This window comes from Haliotis rubra, unplaced genomic scaffold (assembly GCF_003918875.1).
Source record: "Haliotis rubra isolate DU_JTF1 unplaced genomic scaffold, ASM391887v1 Scf401, whole genome shotgun sequence".
NCBI classification, from domain to species: Eukaryota; Metazoa; Mollusca; class Gastropoda; order Lepetellida; family Haliotidae; genus Haliotis; species Haliotis rubra.
The window spans coordinates 235,002-254,143 of NW_025767082.1; the positions used below are offsets into that span (position 1 = coordinate 235,002).

The following is a 19,142-nucleotide window of genomic DNA, read 5'->3' on the forward strand; positions in this document are numbered from 1 at the left end:
TAACACAAGCACTGCACAGAGTAAGCTCAATTTGGTCATGTTTTTTATTAAAGGTAAATTGTAGCTTGTGTGTTCCTCTTAGGGATGAGTTACAAAACACTTATTGCCAGCTTGATTAGATTAGAAGCCAGTGTTTATCAAAGCTTATATGTAGTGGCCATTGAATGTCGAAGTCCCGTGCTGGGATTCGAACCACGGACCTTCTGATTCAAAGTCAGACACCTTGTCCACAAAGGTTAACCCCTGCTGACAAGGTAAGGATGTCATCTGTGGGATGACTCCATGCCCTGCTATACTGACAAGGTAAGGATGTCATCTGTGGGATGACTCCACGCCCTGCTACACTGACACGGTAAGGATGTCATCTGTGGGATGACTCCACGTCCTGCTACACTGACAAGGTAAGGATGTCATCTGTGGGATGACTCCACGCCCTGCTACACTTGCATTACAATAAACCTATGTCCTTGAAATCACTTCCCTACCCAGACTTCCATGCAGCCAGTCTAGTACCTCTATCATTGTGCCACATTTATCAAAGCCAATTCAAGTGCTTATCATCTGTTTCATCTTGGAGGAGTCTACACATTTAGATATGCATATCTTGAAATATAACTTAACATGAAGAACTCCACTTGCTTTCACCGATGGAGGAGGATAACCGAATTATTTATATCACTACAATTACAGTGTCAAGGCATGACAGAATAACTATGATACTATGAAAGAATTGGTTCTGAACCTTCACCCTAGTACATCAGTACCAGCCATTACATACATTTGAGTGACTGAGTGGGCTTTGATTTCAAATCACTTTTAGTTGTATTTTAAATATACTATCATGTCACCTTCATATTTGCAAAGCTTCAACCCAAGTCACTCCTTTCCTTAGTATGGGATGGGAGCCCAAAGGACACGGCATGTATGAGTTTAGGGCTTTGGTGAGAAACTGGGCTTCAGAAAACAATCACCTTATCCTGGCATGGTTATGGAAAATAACCCTGCACACATACCTACAGACTGAATACCTGATTGTAGGGACAAGCTACTCACCACGCCCCACCAGAGGGCATCTGCATAGCTGATTGTAGGGACAAGCTACTCACCACGCCCCACCAGAGGGCATCTACATAGCTGATTGTAGGGACAATCTACTCACCACGCCCCACCAGAGGGCATCTGCATAGCTGATTGTAGGGACAAGCTACTCACCACGCCCCACCAGAGGGCATCTGCATAGCTGGTGAAATCTGTGGTACCATCCTCTCCCACTGCATCTTTCTCAGCCAGATACACAAAGTAGGAAGAGAAGATGAGCCCCAGAAACCCTATATACAGCGTTGTTATTAATTCCTGCAAGGAAACAGACAGCTTTGATACAGTGTTGTCATCAATTACTGCAAGGAAACAGACAGCCTTTAAACACTGTTGTCATCAATTACTGCAAGGAAACAGACAGTCTATGTAACAATCTATACACAGTCTTACTACATCATTGCTATTCCTGTTATGAAATCAAGTACCTCATATAAAAAAAGGTTATTCCTTCCTACAAGGAATCGACATTCAGTATATTGAGTGGTTAATATTTCTTTCAAGGAATTGCCCACCCAATTTACAAAATGGCTAACATTTCCTTCAAGGAATTTGATACCCAGTCTACAAAATGGCTAACTAATCAGACATCCCTGATACATAAACATGCAATATTACTTCCTTCACATAAACATAAACCCATTATCTTTGAAAATAGTGTTAAGCTCTACCACTGAGCTACATCCCCAACTCCAGCAGTCCTGTCACATCTCTTGTTCTGGTTTCTTAGAAAATGAAATTATCTAGACAATCTTGACATATATTTTACAGAGAACGGCCTTCATGTTAAACACAGCTAAAGACTTGCTCAGGGTTAGATGTCCAACAGCCGCGATCCTCTGTTACATTCAGTTTAATCCTGAATCACACAACTCGTGTTGGTCTGCTGCAGTGTTACCAAATGTTAATCTGTCATACACAGAGATTTAATTTCATATCGCAATGTCCACATCTAGTTCCGTATGACCCAAATACTCACGGTTCCTACAACATCTGATATTATGACCTTTAATATGTTTGTGGTGTTAGTATAACAATGTTTTAAACTGAATTAACTCGGACAAAGACTTCAATTATAAAAAGGTCAGTTTTACCAACATCTGAGCTTGAAAATAATCACTACTGGAAAACATTTTTTTCTTCACTTCCATATATCTTGACGTTCGCGGTGCCTAATCTGAAAAACCTACAGCCTCCACACTGGAGGGGAAATGAGCCTGTTCGTGCCTGAGATTCCATAACATATTTCTATTTCCTGCATGTTATTAAATCTAAAATGCTTCCTTCCCACTGGGCAAATTAGTTGTAACCCTCGCGAAAACACAGCACCAGTCCAAATACAGTTCTTTTTAGGAGACACGTTTTTCATGTTCTGTTTTGAGAGCTGTCATGTAAGGAACAGCATACAGCCTCGACAAATACCATTTCAGACAAATCTAATTTCGAAGAATATCCCAATTCCATTATTTCCCCCCAAGGAAAACCACACGAACAAAACATGAGCGATTATGATGACAATAGAGGCACTCTACCAGGGCAATGACTTCAAGGATAATATCGAATAAAGGAGACCTCCGTACAAAGGATAATGGTGGTCACTAGCCACCATCTTGTACAAACAACTCTGTCAGCTGCTAAATCAACATGTGTTCTCTAAATGAGTGTGCTATTATATTTTTCTTCAAAACTCATCTACTGTCAATATGTCTCCATTCAATCAGTTCTTTTACAGAATATATGAGTCATACAGAATCTGGGACAGGTCATTGTAGAGAAGCCTTTCTATAGTCTGTTTGCAGTGAAAACGTACCGATGAATTTCACTTTAAACAAAAAAGTAAATCAAATAAAATGAAATTAAGATTGCGAATCCTCATAATTTTACCTTGCCAATTAAACATTTAAATTTCAGAATTTTATTCAACTTAGGATGAAAGTTGTTTAACAGACGATCATAGATGCAAATCGCTAATATCAGTTTGTATTACAAGGGAGTAAACGCAGTAATTGGAACAGTGATACAAATGCATGTGCAGTACGTGATGAGCGTTAACTTAGACCAACCCTAATCTACTCGGTGTTTCATTTAATGTGCATACCCCCTTGTAATACAAACCAATAATAGCGATTTGAAACTATGATCGTTTGTTAAACAGCTTATATCTTAAGTTGAATAAAAATCTGAGACTTAAATGTGCAATTGGCAAGGTAAAATCATGAGGATTCGCACTTTTAATTTCACTTTATTTGATTTACGTTTTTGTTTAAAGTGAAATTCATCGGTACGTTTTCACTGCAAACAGACTATAGCATTGACAGCAACTTTCACTCTGTTTATACAATAAACAGGAATGTCAGTCCTTCCATATAATGATACAAAACACCAGGCCAGTCTATTTCCATTCATCAGGACTATATTTTCAAATAAACTGCTGATTGGAAGCAAGAAAAGTCAAGAAAACATAATGGACTGATCTGAAAATAACTTTAAAAATTTATATTCATAAACTATATATCATGCATATAACTAACAATGTGTTTAGATACATGAAGATAAGGTTTTTGAAATGACACAGAGAGCTTTTCAGAATCTGTTTTATTTCTATTTTTCATTGCACCATACCCACTCTACCAAAGTTTCCTTAATTTAGGTAACAACAAAAGGGATGATACATATATATAAACATTATTTTATGGCCACTCTACTTAGGTTACACACGAACAAGGAAAACAGCAAGATGCCAGACACAACTTCTAAATCCAATATTAGTGCTCTTGACTGGAAACATGAGTAAGCTTATGTCACAGTGAGTGGTCAGCTGTCCTCTCTCTCTCTCACACACACACATACACACACGCTTGCACAGATGTAAAAGTGCTTTTGGCATTGTTAATTATACATCCTTCATTCACTTAGTCGCCTGAAATGAGATGGACACACTGGAGCTTGTTCCTTTAACATAAAGTAGATTTTTGAGATATGATCAATTTGTTCAAGATGAAGGCAGAATTAATTTGTTTGAGATGATGAGAATCAGCTGTGCTGAATGTGTGCCTTGATAGTAAACATTCACACAGAAATTCTGCCAAACTGAACAAAACTCCCTCAGGTAATGTATCCTTTAGGTCGTGTAACTGGTGAAGTTACCAGGTGCAGTGACACCAATCACCAGCTTTTGTCCCTGTTGAAATACATAGGTGTGGTGCTGACCAACCAAATATCATAATGCTGGGTTTAAACTAAGTATCAGCAGATCATCACATGTCAAGGGAAGCAACTCTTTCTGAACCACCTGTACTGACTGAGATTTCAAGTATAAGGGAGTTTTACGGATGTCAACTTCTCAATACTAAGTAACTGTTAAGTGCTGGCTTCCATTTGTTTTTTGCCAATAACCTATCAACGCCAGTTAACTGTTGGTTTCCATAGTTAGCCTGCATCTTTGTTGTCTTATTACTTTTGTTGTTTTTACATTTGTATATATATGCCTCCTGCCTCATACCATTCATTGACCTGATGAAGGAGTAAGTATACTCTGACAGTGTTCCTTACAAGAAGCTGACATCCATAAAACTCTCTTCCTTATGTACATCACTTCTAAATGAGATTCAAATAGGAGATTTCAAGAGGCATTAAAAAGTGATGGTTTTCACCTTTAAATGTTGATTATTTCTACTTATCTGTTTCCAAAATAAAAATCAAGGGCCATAAGCGTATTTCATATGTTGAAATAATCCTATGACAACAATTGACCAGCCTCGACCTGGAGCACCCGTACAGCTTGACATCTGAATGAAGTATATATCTGCTTACTGACACTTCAAACAATCACTTCATGTGTACAGGGTCATCAACCATGGATTTCCATAAATCATTGCAGATGTACAGGGTAATTGGGCCATCATTGATGTCAATCAATACTTGTACATGTACAGTGTAGTTGATCAATCAATGATCAATCATCATGTACAGGGCTAGTGGGCGATCATGATTTCAATCAATCAATCATTGCATTGGTCAATTGCTCATTTCAACAATCACTGCACATGTATAGCATAACAGCTGATTTAATGATGCTCATTTCAACAATCACCACACATGTATAGGGTAACAGCTGATTGAATGATGCATCACAACTGGTAAGCCTGTCTTATTGAAGGAAACTTTGAATGAATTATTTCAAGTCAGTTTTGAAGTTTGTTTCCATATATTTGCTTAATCTACTATATCTAAAGTTCTACTTAATCATGTCCATATTACGTAAAATTCACTATCTGAAATGTATATCTATCATAAAACCATAACCATTAAGCTGACCTAAAATTGGCTACAAATACATCCTGAGCTGTTGGTGAGACAGCTTGGCCCATGCCTCTCTGCCAACACACACAACGACACACTGGTACATGAGTCCTGCTCTTGACTGGCATATGTTCAGCATTGAACATACTTAAAGGAAGGCCATTTCTGGTAGGCCCAGGTGTATTATTGCGTCAATACTGCTGCAGTATTGCTAAAAGACTTGTAAAACCATACTCAATCATTGAAATTTAGATGTTTAAATTTCACAAAATATTTCCTCATCTGAATACTGGTATGCAAAATCTCCACTGGCCTCATAAAACAATAGCATTCCAAACTCATTTTAAACCTGACAATGTTCTAAATTGAAATATTGACCAATATAGACAATCAGAGGCACCTCAGTTTAAATAGAGAATGGAGAACACTGCCTGAAAACAATTTATGGTTTCAATACGCAAGGCGTAACATTGTGTTAATGAAAGAAAAAAAGTTTAATAAGCAATTTGTGGACTGGTGCATGCTTTGGGCAACCTCCAAGGAAATGTGGTATTTTTTTAAAAAGCAGACTCAAGTCACATGTAAGGTTCATGTTAAAAGACTTTAAGGTTTATGTTGGTAAACATACAGATGTCAGTGCTGCCTTCAATGTGAGCCCTATCGAGTCCAGGTCTTGGCGTGACACTGAATACTTCCACCACTGGGGTATCCCACCGCCCCTATCAGGCATAACTCACTAGTCAGGTCAAGAGGAAGGTCATACTGAAATGTCCATTATGAAAATAATGCACAATGCCTAGTTTTGAACTGAGAAATTAAAATTTTCACCACTAAAAAATAAAATTCTAATGTTTTTATTGGCCAAAAATGTAAACTTACATGAACATTTTTTTTAGACTGATATTTTCCCTATATACACTTCCTAAATTGACAAAAGTAAAACACTTTTAGTATTTAAATGGAATATTACTTTGACAAGTGATTTTTTAAATATGTTTTTCTCTTCCTGCCAAATACACGTAAAACAAGAAATAAAATATTTCTGCTTACCGTATATGACCGTCTATAAGACGACCCCACTATTCAAAGCAGAAAGCAGTTTGCAGTGAGTAGATTGTATAGACTGCCAGTCAATGTAAACATTGTGAAAGTCGTTTCATAAATTTATTCTGTGGAATAAACCAAAGGTTCTAACTTTGTTGAATACATGTCTGGGATGTGTTTATGTGTGAAGGGAGAAGTGTTTAATGTTTAACGTGTTGCTGATGACGTACCTGTCTATGTATGTACACTACAGAGCCTAGTAGACGCCAGGTGCCGCCCTGTCGGTCCACGTGCAAACGCAGAATCTGCAGGAACCTCACTCCTCTGTAAACACAACACAGTAAGTTTCAATACAAGGTAGGCATACAAACATAAATAAATAAACCACTTACTGAGATGAACCTTCTGTCGCAAGGTAAGGCTATTGTATCAAGGAACACAGAAGAAAATCTTTTGTCATTAACACATGATGGAAAAACATCTAGACTAGAAATGCAATAAAAACTAAATGAACTCTGCAGAAGTACAGGTGCCAGTTCACTCTAGTCGGCAAACATTTCTATGTCCCACACTGGCACCATGTTGGCAAAATGTGAGTGAGTGAGTGAGTGAGTGAGTGAGTGCGAGGGAGAGTGAGTGAGTGAGTGAGTGAGTGGAAAGGAAAGACAGTGTATTGATACATGGACTGCCTGACTTTTAGTAGGATACTGCTTCAGTGAGTGAGTGCGAGGGAGAGTGAATGAGTGAGTGAGTGAGTGGAAAGGAAAGACAGTGTATTGATATATGGACTGCCTGACTTTTAGTAGGATACTGCTTCATTGAGTGAGTGTGAGGGAGAGTGAGTTGGTTGGTGATTGAGTGGGAAGGAAAGTGAGTGAGTGAGTGAGTGGGAGGGAGAGAGTTGGTTGGTGATGAGTGAGTGGGAAGTGTATTGATACAAGCCTGACTTTTAGTAGGAGGAGTGAGTGGGAGGAGAGAGGAGTTGGAGTGATTGAGTGGGAAGGGAAGGAGAGTGAGTGAGTGAGGAGAGTGGGAAGGGAGTGAGTGAGTGAGGAGGAGAGGAGAGTGAGTGAGTGGGAAGGAGAATAAGTGGGAGGGAGAGTGAGTGAGAGAGTGGGAAGGAGAGTGAGTGAGTGGGTGGGTCAGTGAGTGAGTGAGTGAGTGGGGGAGTGGGAGAGACATTGTGAGGATACATGGGCTACATGGCTATAACCAGACCACTGCTTCAGTGTGTGAGTGAGTGGGAAGGAGAGTGAATGAGTGAGTGAGAAAGACATTGTAAGGATACATGGGCTACATGGCTATAACCAGACCACTGCTTCAGTGTCTGAGTGAGTGGGAAGGAGAGTGAGTGGGTGGGCCAGTGAGTGAGTGAGTGAGTGAGTGGTAAAGACATTGTGAGGATACATGGGCTACATGGCTATAACCAGACCACTGCTTCAGTGTGTGAGTGAGTAAGTACATGATGGTGTATGTCATTTAATGTAACTCTGGCAGCACAATGGCACAGAAGAATAAATCAGAGCACACCCATTCTTGACTCATCAGGGATGTCGTGACAATACACTGTTGTTGATATTATCTGTCCTGTATTGTCTTGGTTAGCACCAGGTATTCATGATACTCAGACATCTCAACAACTAAACAGGTGTTTGTAAAAGTATGGCACTTATTGAGATTGTTAGTCAGTACAGGTGTGTCTTGTGCATGTCTCACCTGATGGCAGAGGTGGCGAACACCTGGCCGTTTGAGCCTACTGAGAGAACCACTATAGATGCGATAACTACAAGGAAATCTGAAACAAACAAATAAAACATATAAGAGACTGGTCATTAATTACAGGACAGCTCAGAGTTTTTAAAGCACTAAACATAACGACCCTTCCCCAATGCTAGTCATATTTTGGATGGCCGTCCAATGTCACAGCACAGTTTATCTCCCTGGAAAGCCAAAAGCCAAAGCACTTTAACTTTCACAAAACAATGTTCATTTTTTCATGCCCTGCCCCAAATATGGGCATTACTTTTGAGATGCCTGAGCCTTAGAGACTGTAATATTTGTGGGTAGGAAAAGCAAGATTTATGGATGTCAACTTCTTTATTGTGAATAACACGACGTTTCGGAGTGTATGCTTGCTCCTTCATCATGTGGAAGAAGCGTGCATACACGCCGAAACGTCGTGTTATTCACAATAAAGAAGTTGACATCCATAAAATCTTGCATCTCCGATGTATTCCACTTCTAAATGCCCTTCAAAGATTTGATATTTGTGGGTGTTCCCTCTGAGTTCATTATAACTGTATATAATGTATACTCAACCATTAATGATGCTGTTTAATGTAACAGTTATCAGTATTTAATTCATACCACAGTATTGTGTGAATAAACAAATCTGTTCACAAACACATGTTTAAACATGTGTTTAATAAACAGTCCACATTGTCAGACTCAAATTTAAATAATAATTCATTCATAAAAAAATTAATAATAAAATTTCCATAATAATCTGCTTAACAAAATTTTAACTACTGTTTATTGCAGCTGCTAAAAGCAGTATATAATTGATCTAGTGAAACATGAATACCATTCAGTGTTTAGTATTTGCAAAACACAAACTGCAGTAATTAAACAAAATTAGAAACAGGTGCCCTAATGTTTCCCTGTATACAAACTGATATTCCACATTCACACAAAAAACGATTTCACATTTGTATTACACCTGTGACACCTTTTCCACAATTCACATTTTTTAAATCACTCAGCCCAAATAATACTGACTGAAGACACAAATGTTTACAGACAATCTGACGTCTGATCTTCAAAATCAGGACCCTCATGAAAACCTGGACACAGTTGCTGCCACAGTAGGTCTAAATGTATTTGAAAGATATGTGGTTAACGCCAGTCATCCAGTTAGATCACGCTCAAGACTGAAAGTGCTAAGTAGCCGGTAAGAAAGTGATAACAGAATAAAGAAACGGAAATGGGGAAGTCAACTAAAAAACAAAGCTTTAGTGGCATAAGGGGAACGCCTATCATTTCTGATGGGATGCACATAAAATACACTTCACTGCTGAGGATGTCAGCCCACGACACTTTCAGTCCCTGTACCATGACACTTTTAGTCTCAATACAATGACACTGTCAGCCCCTGTACCATGACACTGTTAGTCTCAATACAATGACACTGTCAGCCCCTGTACCATGACACTGTCAGCCCCAGTACAATGACACTGTCAGCCCCAGTACCATGACCCTGTCAGCCCCAGTACCATGACACTTTCAGTCTCAATACAATGACACTGTCAGCCCCTGTACCATGACACTTTTAGTCTCAATACAATGACACTGTCAGCCCCTGTACCATGACACTGTCAGCCCGAGTACAATGACACTGTCAGCCCGAGTACCATGACACTGTCATCCCTGTACCATGACACTGTCATCCCCTGTACCACAACCCTGTCAGCCCCAGTACCATGACACTTTCAGTCTCAATACAATGACACTGTCAGCCCCTGTACCATGACACTTTTAGTCTCAATACAATGACACTGTCAGCCCCTGTACCATGACACTGTCAGCCCGAGTACAATGACACTGTCAGCCCGAGTACCATGACACTGTCAGCCCCTGTACCACAACCCTGTCAGCCCCAGTACCATGACCCTGTCAGCCCCAGTACCATGATACCCCCAGTATAATGTCAGCCCCAGTACCATGACACTGTCAGCCCCAGTACCATGACACTGTCAGCCCCAGTACAATGACACTGTCAGCCCCAGTACCATGACACTGTCAGCCCCAGTACCACAACCCTGTCAGCCCCAGTACCATGACCCTGTCAGCCTATGTACCATGATAATGTCAGCCCCAGTACCATGACACTGTCAGCCCCAGTACCATGACACTGTCAACCCCATGTACCATGACACTGTCAACCCCAGTACAATGCACAGATGAGCGTGAAGGAGATATCCCCTGCATGGAAGACATGTATCATCAAAGCTGTGGTGTCAGTGGCATCTACCGTGGACATGACGATGTTGTAATGCTGATGCCTCTCACGCAGCACCTGACACCGAAGCTCACAATTTTCTTAGGATTAACTGCACTTCTTTACAAGTAAGTTTGGCTTCACTGTGGTGGGTCTCATTTCTTGCTAATGGTGGAAGCAGACGGTCTCATTCCAATCCAAGTCAACATTTAGGTCTTCAGATCAAACTCTCTTAGAAGCTGTTGCACTGCTACGGCTATGATAATTAAGTTTAGACATACACTCGTCTTTCTACGCCAGAATATATCATTTTCAATTCAGTCACCGTTGGAATCAGCATGGCGCTTATCTAGCCTTGAAATGGCACTGTCTGACTTGACAAACATACAGGCCACTAGGGCTTTCTGTCTCACCGATTTGGAACACTTAAGACTTGTGGTGTTAATACTGTATTCATGACCACAAAATGGATAACAACTTCTGTATTATACATATGCAGTGTTTCAGGGCTACGTCTTGCCCCTACATCACCTCATATGTCTGTACAGTAAAGAAGCTGTTTCCCATGATACTCCTTGCCCAGATTATACCCATCATCTAAATGCCTGTGAAGACTGTCAATGTGCTATGATCACCTCACCAGTATGCAGGCCCATCTCATCTGACAGTCACCATTGTCATGTCAGTCAACTGTTATTCTTTTAGCAAAACTAACTTAAACTGAATCTACTTGAAAAACAATAGAATGGTAATGTTTGTAAAAGTCAAAAGGATTCTTGTCATTTTTATCTTGCTGAAATTCTGTTGTTAGCTCTGCCCCTTAACCTCATCCACCAACAAACATTCCGCTCCCGCCACCCTTTCTCTCCCCCTCCTATCCTCTTACATCGCAACCAGCACCCTCATACCTCACCCTCCAACTACAGCCTCACTCCCCACCCTTAATCCCTATCCTCACACCTCCTCCTCAACCACCACCATCAAACCCACCTTCACACCCCAACCCCACTTTCACATACTATCTTTAACCTTTATACCCTATCATCAAACCCCACCCTCACTCACTGACCTCATACCCTATACTCATCCACCACACTCTCAAACTCCACCTTCACACCCCAACCCCAAATCCCATTGTTACACCGCCTCAACCACCACCCTCACATCCCAACCTAAAACCCCATATCTTCACACTCCTACCCCAATCCACACCTTCTAACCCCACCCTCACATCCTATCCTCAAACCACATCCTCACACGCCACTCTAACACCCCACCTTCACACCCAAACCACAAACTCCACCTTCATATACACCACCTTTTATACTCCCCTTTATACCCCACCCCCACCCTCATCCTCACAACCCCTCAAACCCCAACCCTACCTTTCACACCCCCAACCCCACCTCTTTCCCACAACCCTAACCTTCACAGCACACCCCACCTATCAACCCCACCTTTCAACACCAGACCTAATCCTCAACCACCACCTTCAAACCACACACTCCCATCCTCAACCACCACCTTTCACACCCCAACCCCACCTTCACACCCCATCTCAACCACCACCTTTCACACCACAACCCCACCTTTCACACCCCATCCTCAACCACCACCTTCACACATCCCAACCCCACCTTTCACACCCCATCCCATCCTCACACCACCCCACCTTTCACACCCCATCCTCAACCACCACCTTTCACACACCAACCCCACCTTCTCACATCCCATCCTCAACCACCACCTTCACACAACACCCACACCACCCCATCCTCAACCACCACCCAACCCCACCTTCACACCCCATCCTCAACCACCACCTTCACATCCCAACCCCACCTTCACACCCCATCCTCAACCACCACCTTCACACCCCAACCCCACCTTCACACCCCATCCTCAACCACCACCCTCACACCCCAACCCCACCTTCACACCCCATCCTCAACCACCACCTTCCACACACACCAACCCCACCTTCACACCCCATCCTCAACCACCACCTTCACATCCCAAACCTCACCTTCACACCCCATCCTCAACCACCACCTTAACACCCCAACCCCACCTTCACACCCCATCCTCAACCACCACCTTTCACATCCCCACCCCCATCTTCACACCCCATCCTCAACCACCAACCTCAAACCCCAACCCCATCTTTCACACCCCATCCTCAACCACCACCCTCAAACCCCCAACCCCACCTTCACACCCCATCCTCAACCACCACCTTCACACACCAACCCCACCTTCACACCCCATCTTCAACCACCACCTTCACATCCCAACACCACCTTTCACACCCCAGCCTCAACCCACCACCTTCACATCCCAACCCCACCTTTCACACCCCATCCTCAACCACCACCTCAACCCCATCTTCACACCCCATCCTCAACCACCACCTTTCACACACCAACCCCACCTTCACACCCCATCCTCAACCACCACCCCTCAAACCCCAACCCCACCTTCACACCCCATCATCAACCACCACCTTCACACCCCCAACGCCACCTTCACACCCCATCCTCAACCACCACCTTCACACCACAACCCCACCTTCACACCCCATCCTCAACCACCACCACACCCCAACCCCACCTTCACACCCCATCCTTAACCATCACCATCACATTTCTAACCATCCTACAGATGTTTCTGCTTACGGGTTTTTTTGTGTGTTATTTTCAACTCAACCCTGGCACCATTCATTACTTTAACACATTTGTTTTGTTCTAGGTATATTGAACAGAAATCATGTAGTATTTCACTAAGAAGTATATAAGTCCACATACTTACATCACTGAACCTTTACATTTTACTTTGAAGACCAGGATTGCTAAATAGTTTCAAGGGGAAGCTTTTCAAAAACTAAACCATCCCAGAATAAGTTGTCAGGCTAAACTATGTTGACATGAACTCTTTCAAAAGTCTGTCTGGAATGAAGAGCTCTGTCTATGAAGCCACTGAGATGAAACAAACTGGAGTGAGATTTGACTGTTATAACACCATTGGTATGTTTACTCAAGTACCAGCAAATAGCCATTGATTTCGCTACTTCCTCAGCTTTCTACGTCAAGTGAAATCTAATCGCGCATCACATCCACGCATGGAATTCAATTACTTTGTGGTGAGAGATGCTGAGAGTAAACAAGGCACTTCCACCATCAAAAGAACCTACACCCTTCAAGGATGAATCTACAGCAAATCAGTTTGATAATCAAATATCAATTAGCTGTGAGTCAACAAGACTAATATACACACAACTACTTCTTAGTGGTATGAAAGTTCACGCATGTAGTGATCATCCGCTCCCACTGAGCACGGTTCACATTTTGTAATCGTGAAGGTAAATGTTTAAGATTGAGATTGGGTGCCATTAATCATGAGTTGGACCGATCTTGTACATTGAGTACACCGGTATTGATATGAAACATAGTGGTCAATGCTCTCTGAATCATGCATCAAGGGGAATTTCCACATGCATTTAAACAGGGCAGTATGTTTTCCTCATTAAGCTCAGCTAAAGCTGTCTTGCAGACTGATTCCCCATCCTCGAGATTCACCGCTTCAGTAGAGGTCTGCTGTGTACTAACTCTAGCACAAGCGAGGGCAGTATCACTTCAATTCCACATAAGTACTCTGTTAACAGATTCTTAAAGACTGCAATGTCCAATTTCATCATACATCATTCAAATGGGTATAGAATCTAAACAAGGCCAATCACAGCTATTCTCTTTTAGATAGATCCTGAGATACTTCAATGGCTGATCTAAATGTTTCCGAAGTTCCCTGTGATGGCTGGAAGAAACTGGCAACTGTTTCCTCAACTCAGGTACTCACCTATAACTGAAATGGGTTTCCGCGCAAATCGTAATCGTCCCCGAGCTCCCATGTACTTGCTGCGGCATCCGGCCGACCACAACCGGATCACGTACTCCAACCCAAAGAACACAACCAGCACAATTTCCTGAAATTGATCAAAGAAAAATATAAACTCTCAACAACAAGTGAAATAGTTACATTTTCCCCCAAAACACACTTCCCCTATTGGAATGTTTGATCGGGGATAATAATGCCTGTGAAACTTTGACCTTTGATGGCATAATTTGGGGCAAGAACAATTTCCCTTCAAATGTTTTCATGGGAGACATTCTCAAGTAAAACTCTATTCTATTGAAACTGTTGGCAAAAATAAGATTTCTTTTGCAGGGTACGTTTGTCCTATCAATATAAATCCATGCCAGGACGATTTTCTATGGCAAGGGGATTGCCTGGGACTACTTTCCTTGGTAGAACTTAAGTCTGTTTTCTTGGCCAACACTATAACCCTGCCTAGAGTCTCTCCCTGATTATGCTGACGTCATATTATGGTTGTGTGAGCTGACTCTGAGCCAAGATTTCACTGGCCATGCTGAATGTGCATTTTAACAAATAAAACCACTGGAACTTGGTCTCTTTGTAAAATTACAAGGAAATCATACATCACCCAAAAATTGTTAAAGTCAGAGATTCAATCATGTGTTGATTCCAGAAGTAGAACCAACTTGTTTCCTTGGGGCTTGTTGAACGGGAATCAACCGATCAGAGTGGTTTCTCCATAACAGATAACCTGCACAGCGACCCTCTGTGTGATGTAGTCACAGACAGACAAATGAGGCTAGACACCAGGTCGTGCAAGTAGCAGGATTACTGACAGATGTGTGGCCTAGCTTGACACCTTCATTTGTTTCCAACCTACATTAATACAGGGTTGCCCAGTTAAATGGTTTCTTCAGCTGAACAGGTCCAATCAGACAAACAAACACCATGATTGCAGCAGTTCATCACCAGGTTGGTCAGCCTGGTGGACATCCCTGTCATTCTACAGACACATACATTCTACGGAAATAAGTAAATAACCTCTTCAGGAGAGTCCACCAGTTCTAAATGTGTGTGTGTGTGTGTGTGCGTGCGTGCGTGCATGCGCGCGTGTGTGTGTGTGTGTGCGTGCGTGCGTGCGTGTGTGTGCATGCGTGCATGCATGTCTCTCTCTGTGTCTGTCTGACTGTCTGTGCATGTGTGTGATGAGGGGCAATTGGATAGCCTTGTAACACCAAAATAACACAAAGGAACTGACATATACATTTCATAACAGGTCAAATTATAGAGAAAAAATATATAAACCATAGTATGGTTTAAGAGGGATAAATGATTCAAATATGTGGATTCTTGAAGTATAACCAACAAACTAAAAGGCATGTTAATTCTACTTACAGAATCAACTCATTCAACTGATTTCTCCATTAAATATTTTAGCAATGATTAAAAGCATGGTTGCAGCATTAAGATAAGTTGCCAAAGATATTGCACATCTTATCTGGAACAGGCTTTCTTGACGTCATAGCAAAACATCTCCTGTTGCTAAAGACAATGAGTCTGCTCCAAACAGCCCAACACAGTGGTCATCCATTTACCTATTTGGGTAAACGAGTTCATGTGTAGCCGGGAAGACAATGTTTGTGTTTGGACGAGGTTGCCGTGTGATGATGCAACTCTTTCCTAGACCTGGGGCCATAAGGTCCACACACCTGCTTTACTACCATCAAGTCTACAACTAAAGGTCAACACTGCCATAAAAACTTACATAAAATGTCTCTTTATACATCCAAATCACAGAGAGTCTAAACAGACAATTACAACATCGATTTGGGCCTAATTTGGTCGTCAGGAAATGAAGCTTTCTTGAGGAAATGGAACTTGTCTTAACTCACCATCTTTGGTACAATACCTAACCATCCCAGCATCCCTAGGTCCACATGGACGCAGAGCTGGACTGTCAGGCAATGTGTACTTACATCCAGGAAACCGGTTTGGAAATCTTATGTTTGTTTTGCAATAAGGAATAATAAATTTTATCTTCCCTCACACATAAATGTCGCTTTCTGATTGGCTGAGCGCGCTCTTCTATTATTACAAGCGAGGTACATTTCAATGTACCCCGCTGTCAATGGCAACTCATTTGGTACTTCATGGTAGTAATTCTTTATCTCAAATTACATTGAATCACCTATGATGTACGGAAATTACCGATGTTTTGCGAATGCAAATCGATGGAAGGGAGGTAACTCTAAATCAGTTTTTCTTGTCAGCAAAATCTAGCGATGGCTACAAAAACATTTGTACCCGTGCTTCAAACAATTCAAGATTAACATTAAGGTGTTTGGCAAGATAAATACGTTCTTCACTGGTCCCTCGGGGCCCATGGGTTGATGTACCCTCGATGTTTGTTTATGTTTCCCTCGCCAACATAAACAAACATCAAGGGTACATCAACCCATGCCCCCCCCTCGTGACCAGTGAACAACTTATAATATTTGATATCTCCCATGATATACAATTGTAATCTGATGGATGAAGTTATGGTAATAAGGTGGATGCTTCCCCTGTCATAGATCTCAATGTTTTATGTCATTCATGCTCCTTTAGTTTTTACTTGCAGTTTTACCATTATATGAATTCTTGAATCTCATATACATGGCAAGGATCAATATTCTCATGGTCTACTTTCTTCCCTTGACAACCTTCTTGGCTCCTGTTGAACAATCTATAGGAGAATATATCAATATTTCTATAGACAATTCTGTTGATAGCTTTGTTGGCTCTTGCTGAACACTTGTGTCTGGTAATTAATCAATGTTCTGTAAGAACTACTTTCTTGATATCTTTGTTGCCTTTTGTAGAACACTTGTATTTGGTAATTACTCAATATTCTTTTAGAACTACTTTCTTGATATCTTTGTTGCCTCCTGTAGAGCACTTGTGTCTGGTAATTAATCAATGTTCTTTAAGAATTGCTTTCTTGATATCTTTGTTGCCTTTTGTAGAACACTTGTGTCTGGTAATTAATCAATGTTCTTTAAGAACTTCTTTCTTGATATCTTTGTTGCCTTTTGTAGAACACTTGTGTCTGGTAATTAATCAATATTCTTTTAGAACTGCTTTCTTGATATCTTTGTTGCCTCCTGTAGAACACTTGTCTCTGGTAATTAATCAATATTCTTTTATTTAGAACACTTGTATCTGGTAATTAATCAATATTCTTTTAGAACTACTTTCTTGATGTCTCTAATGGCTCTCAGGGACAATCACATCAGGCGGTTGCTGAACATTCTTGCTAGTCCTGTTGTTGCAACATTACAATGTGGCACAGATTCAGTTCTCCACAAGAGCAGAAGCACACCTAGAGGACTGCCACAAGAATCCATCTATGATACAAAATTGGGGTGTCTGAAATCATGACGTCCTTTGAGAGGAATGCTCTGTGGGCAAAACAGTTTGGAGGTTGTACACAGCGGCATTGGACATACACAATGTTTCCTGATGAATCTCTGTCCTTTACCAGTGGTTTGGAGATGGAATGGAGAACAGTTATTTCTGGAAACAGTTCATGGTGGTGGTGGAGGATCATTGTCTGGGTTGGCATCACATACAACTGGACAGATTTGACGATCTATCAACATTATGTGGATCAAATCTTATCTATGTCCAGTACTCATCCCATTTGCCCAGACCAATAGGTCAGAATTTTCAGCTCCAGAATAACCGCACAAATCCTCACAGAGCTTGTGTTACTGTTATCTGTCTGAGGCACAAAGGTGTCCCAACACCATCCTGGCCAGCCACATCAGCAGACATGTCACTGTTTGATGTTCTGGGGGAAGGGTTTGCGTGTAACGAGCCTCAGCTTTACTAGAAGTTGCATCAGAATGCCTTAACAAAAGAATGGTTAAGAATACCAGGGGAGACAATCCAGTATGTCCAGATATTGTGCATGACCGATGTCCGTGTGGAATGGACTAGACATTAAACTTACTCTACTTGTCCATAATATAATTACTCTACCTATCATTTCTAAATAAATATGGGGGTTGCCTTAAAGATTGTTCCTCACATATGCATGAAGTCTTGTATAAATGTGAACATACCATCCAGAAGAGTGTTTCGTTGGCGAAGGCTGTGTACTGCTCTATGGTAGATAAGACACTGAAGATGAGGCAGATGAGCACCATCATGAAGCTGAAACAGAAAACACAACCATTAGTAAGAAGGAAGTGGTAATATGGCAGTTACACATAAAGTCAGCACAGGACTTGACAGCTACAGATAGGGCAGTATCATGACCTGACAGCTACAGATAGGGCAGTATCATGACCTGACAGCTACAGATAGGGCAGTATCATGACCTGACAGCTACAGATAGGGCAGTATCATGACCTGACAGCTACAGATAGGGCAGTATCATGACCTGACAGCTACAGATAGGGCAGAATCATGGCCAAACTGATACACACAGGGCAGTATCATGGCCAAACTGATACACATTGGACAGGACACGGCCAAACAGATACACAAAAGGCTGTATTCATCTAAACAGATAAATATAGAGCAGTATAGGGCCTACACACGGGGCAGTATAGGGCCCAATACACATAAGACAGTATAGCGCCAAATACACATGGGGCAGTATAGTGCCAAATACACATGGGGCTGTATAGGGCCAAATACACATGGGGCAGTATAGGGCCCACACATGGGGCAGTATAGTGCCAAATACACATGGGGCTGTATAGGGCCAAATACACATGGGGCAGTATAGGGCCAAATACACATGGGGAAGTATAGGGCCAAATACACATGGGGCCAAATACACATA

The 19,142-nt window shown here is 41.6% G+C and overlaps 1 protein-coding gene across 1 annotated transcript in view; it reads right to left on the reverse strand.

The window, feature by feature from the left end:
• The window catches only part of LOC124287574 (potassium voltage-gated channel subfamily KQT member 1-like), a 158,179-nt gene that overhangs the window by 19,939 nt on the left and 119,098 nt on the right, over nucleotides 1-19,142 (reverse strand). Inside the window, exons 4-8 of the mRNA XM_046724064.1 lie at nucleotides 18,415-18,505; nucleotides 14,291-14,417; nucleotides 8,158-8,236; nucleotides 6,672-6,765; nucleotides 1,213-1,353 (exon numbers count right to left, since the gene is read on the reverse strand). Coding sequence (XP_046580020.1) covers nucleotides 1,213-1,353; nucleotides 6,672-6,765; nucleotides 8,158-8,236; nucleotides 14,291-14,417; nucleotides 18,415-18,505 — 532 coding nt within the window. The remainder of the gene's footprint in view (nucleotides 1-1,212; nucleotides 1,354-6,671; nucleotides 6,766-8,157; nucleotides 8,237-14,290; nucleotides 14,418-18,414; nucleotides 18,506-19,142) is intronic.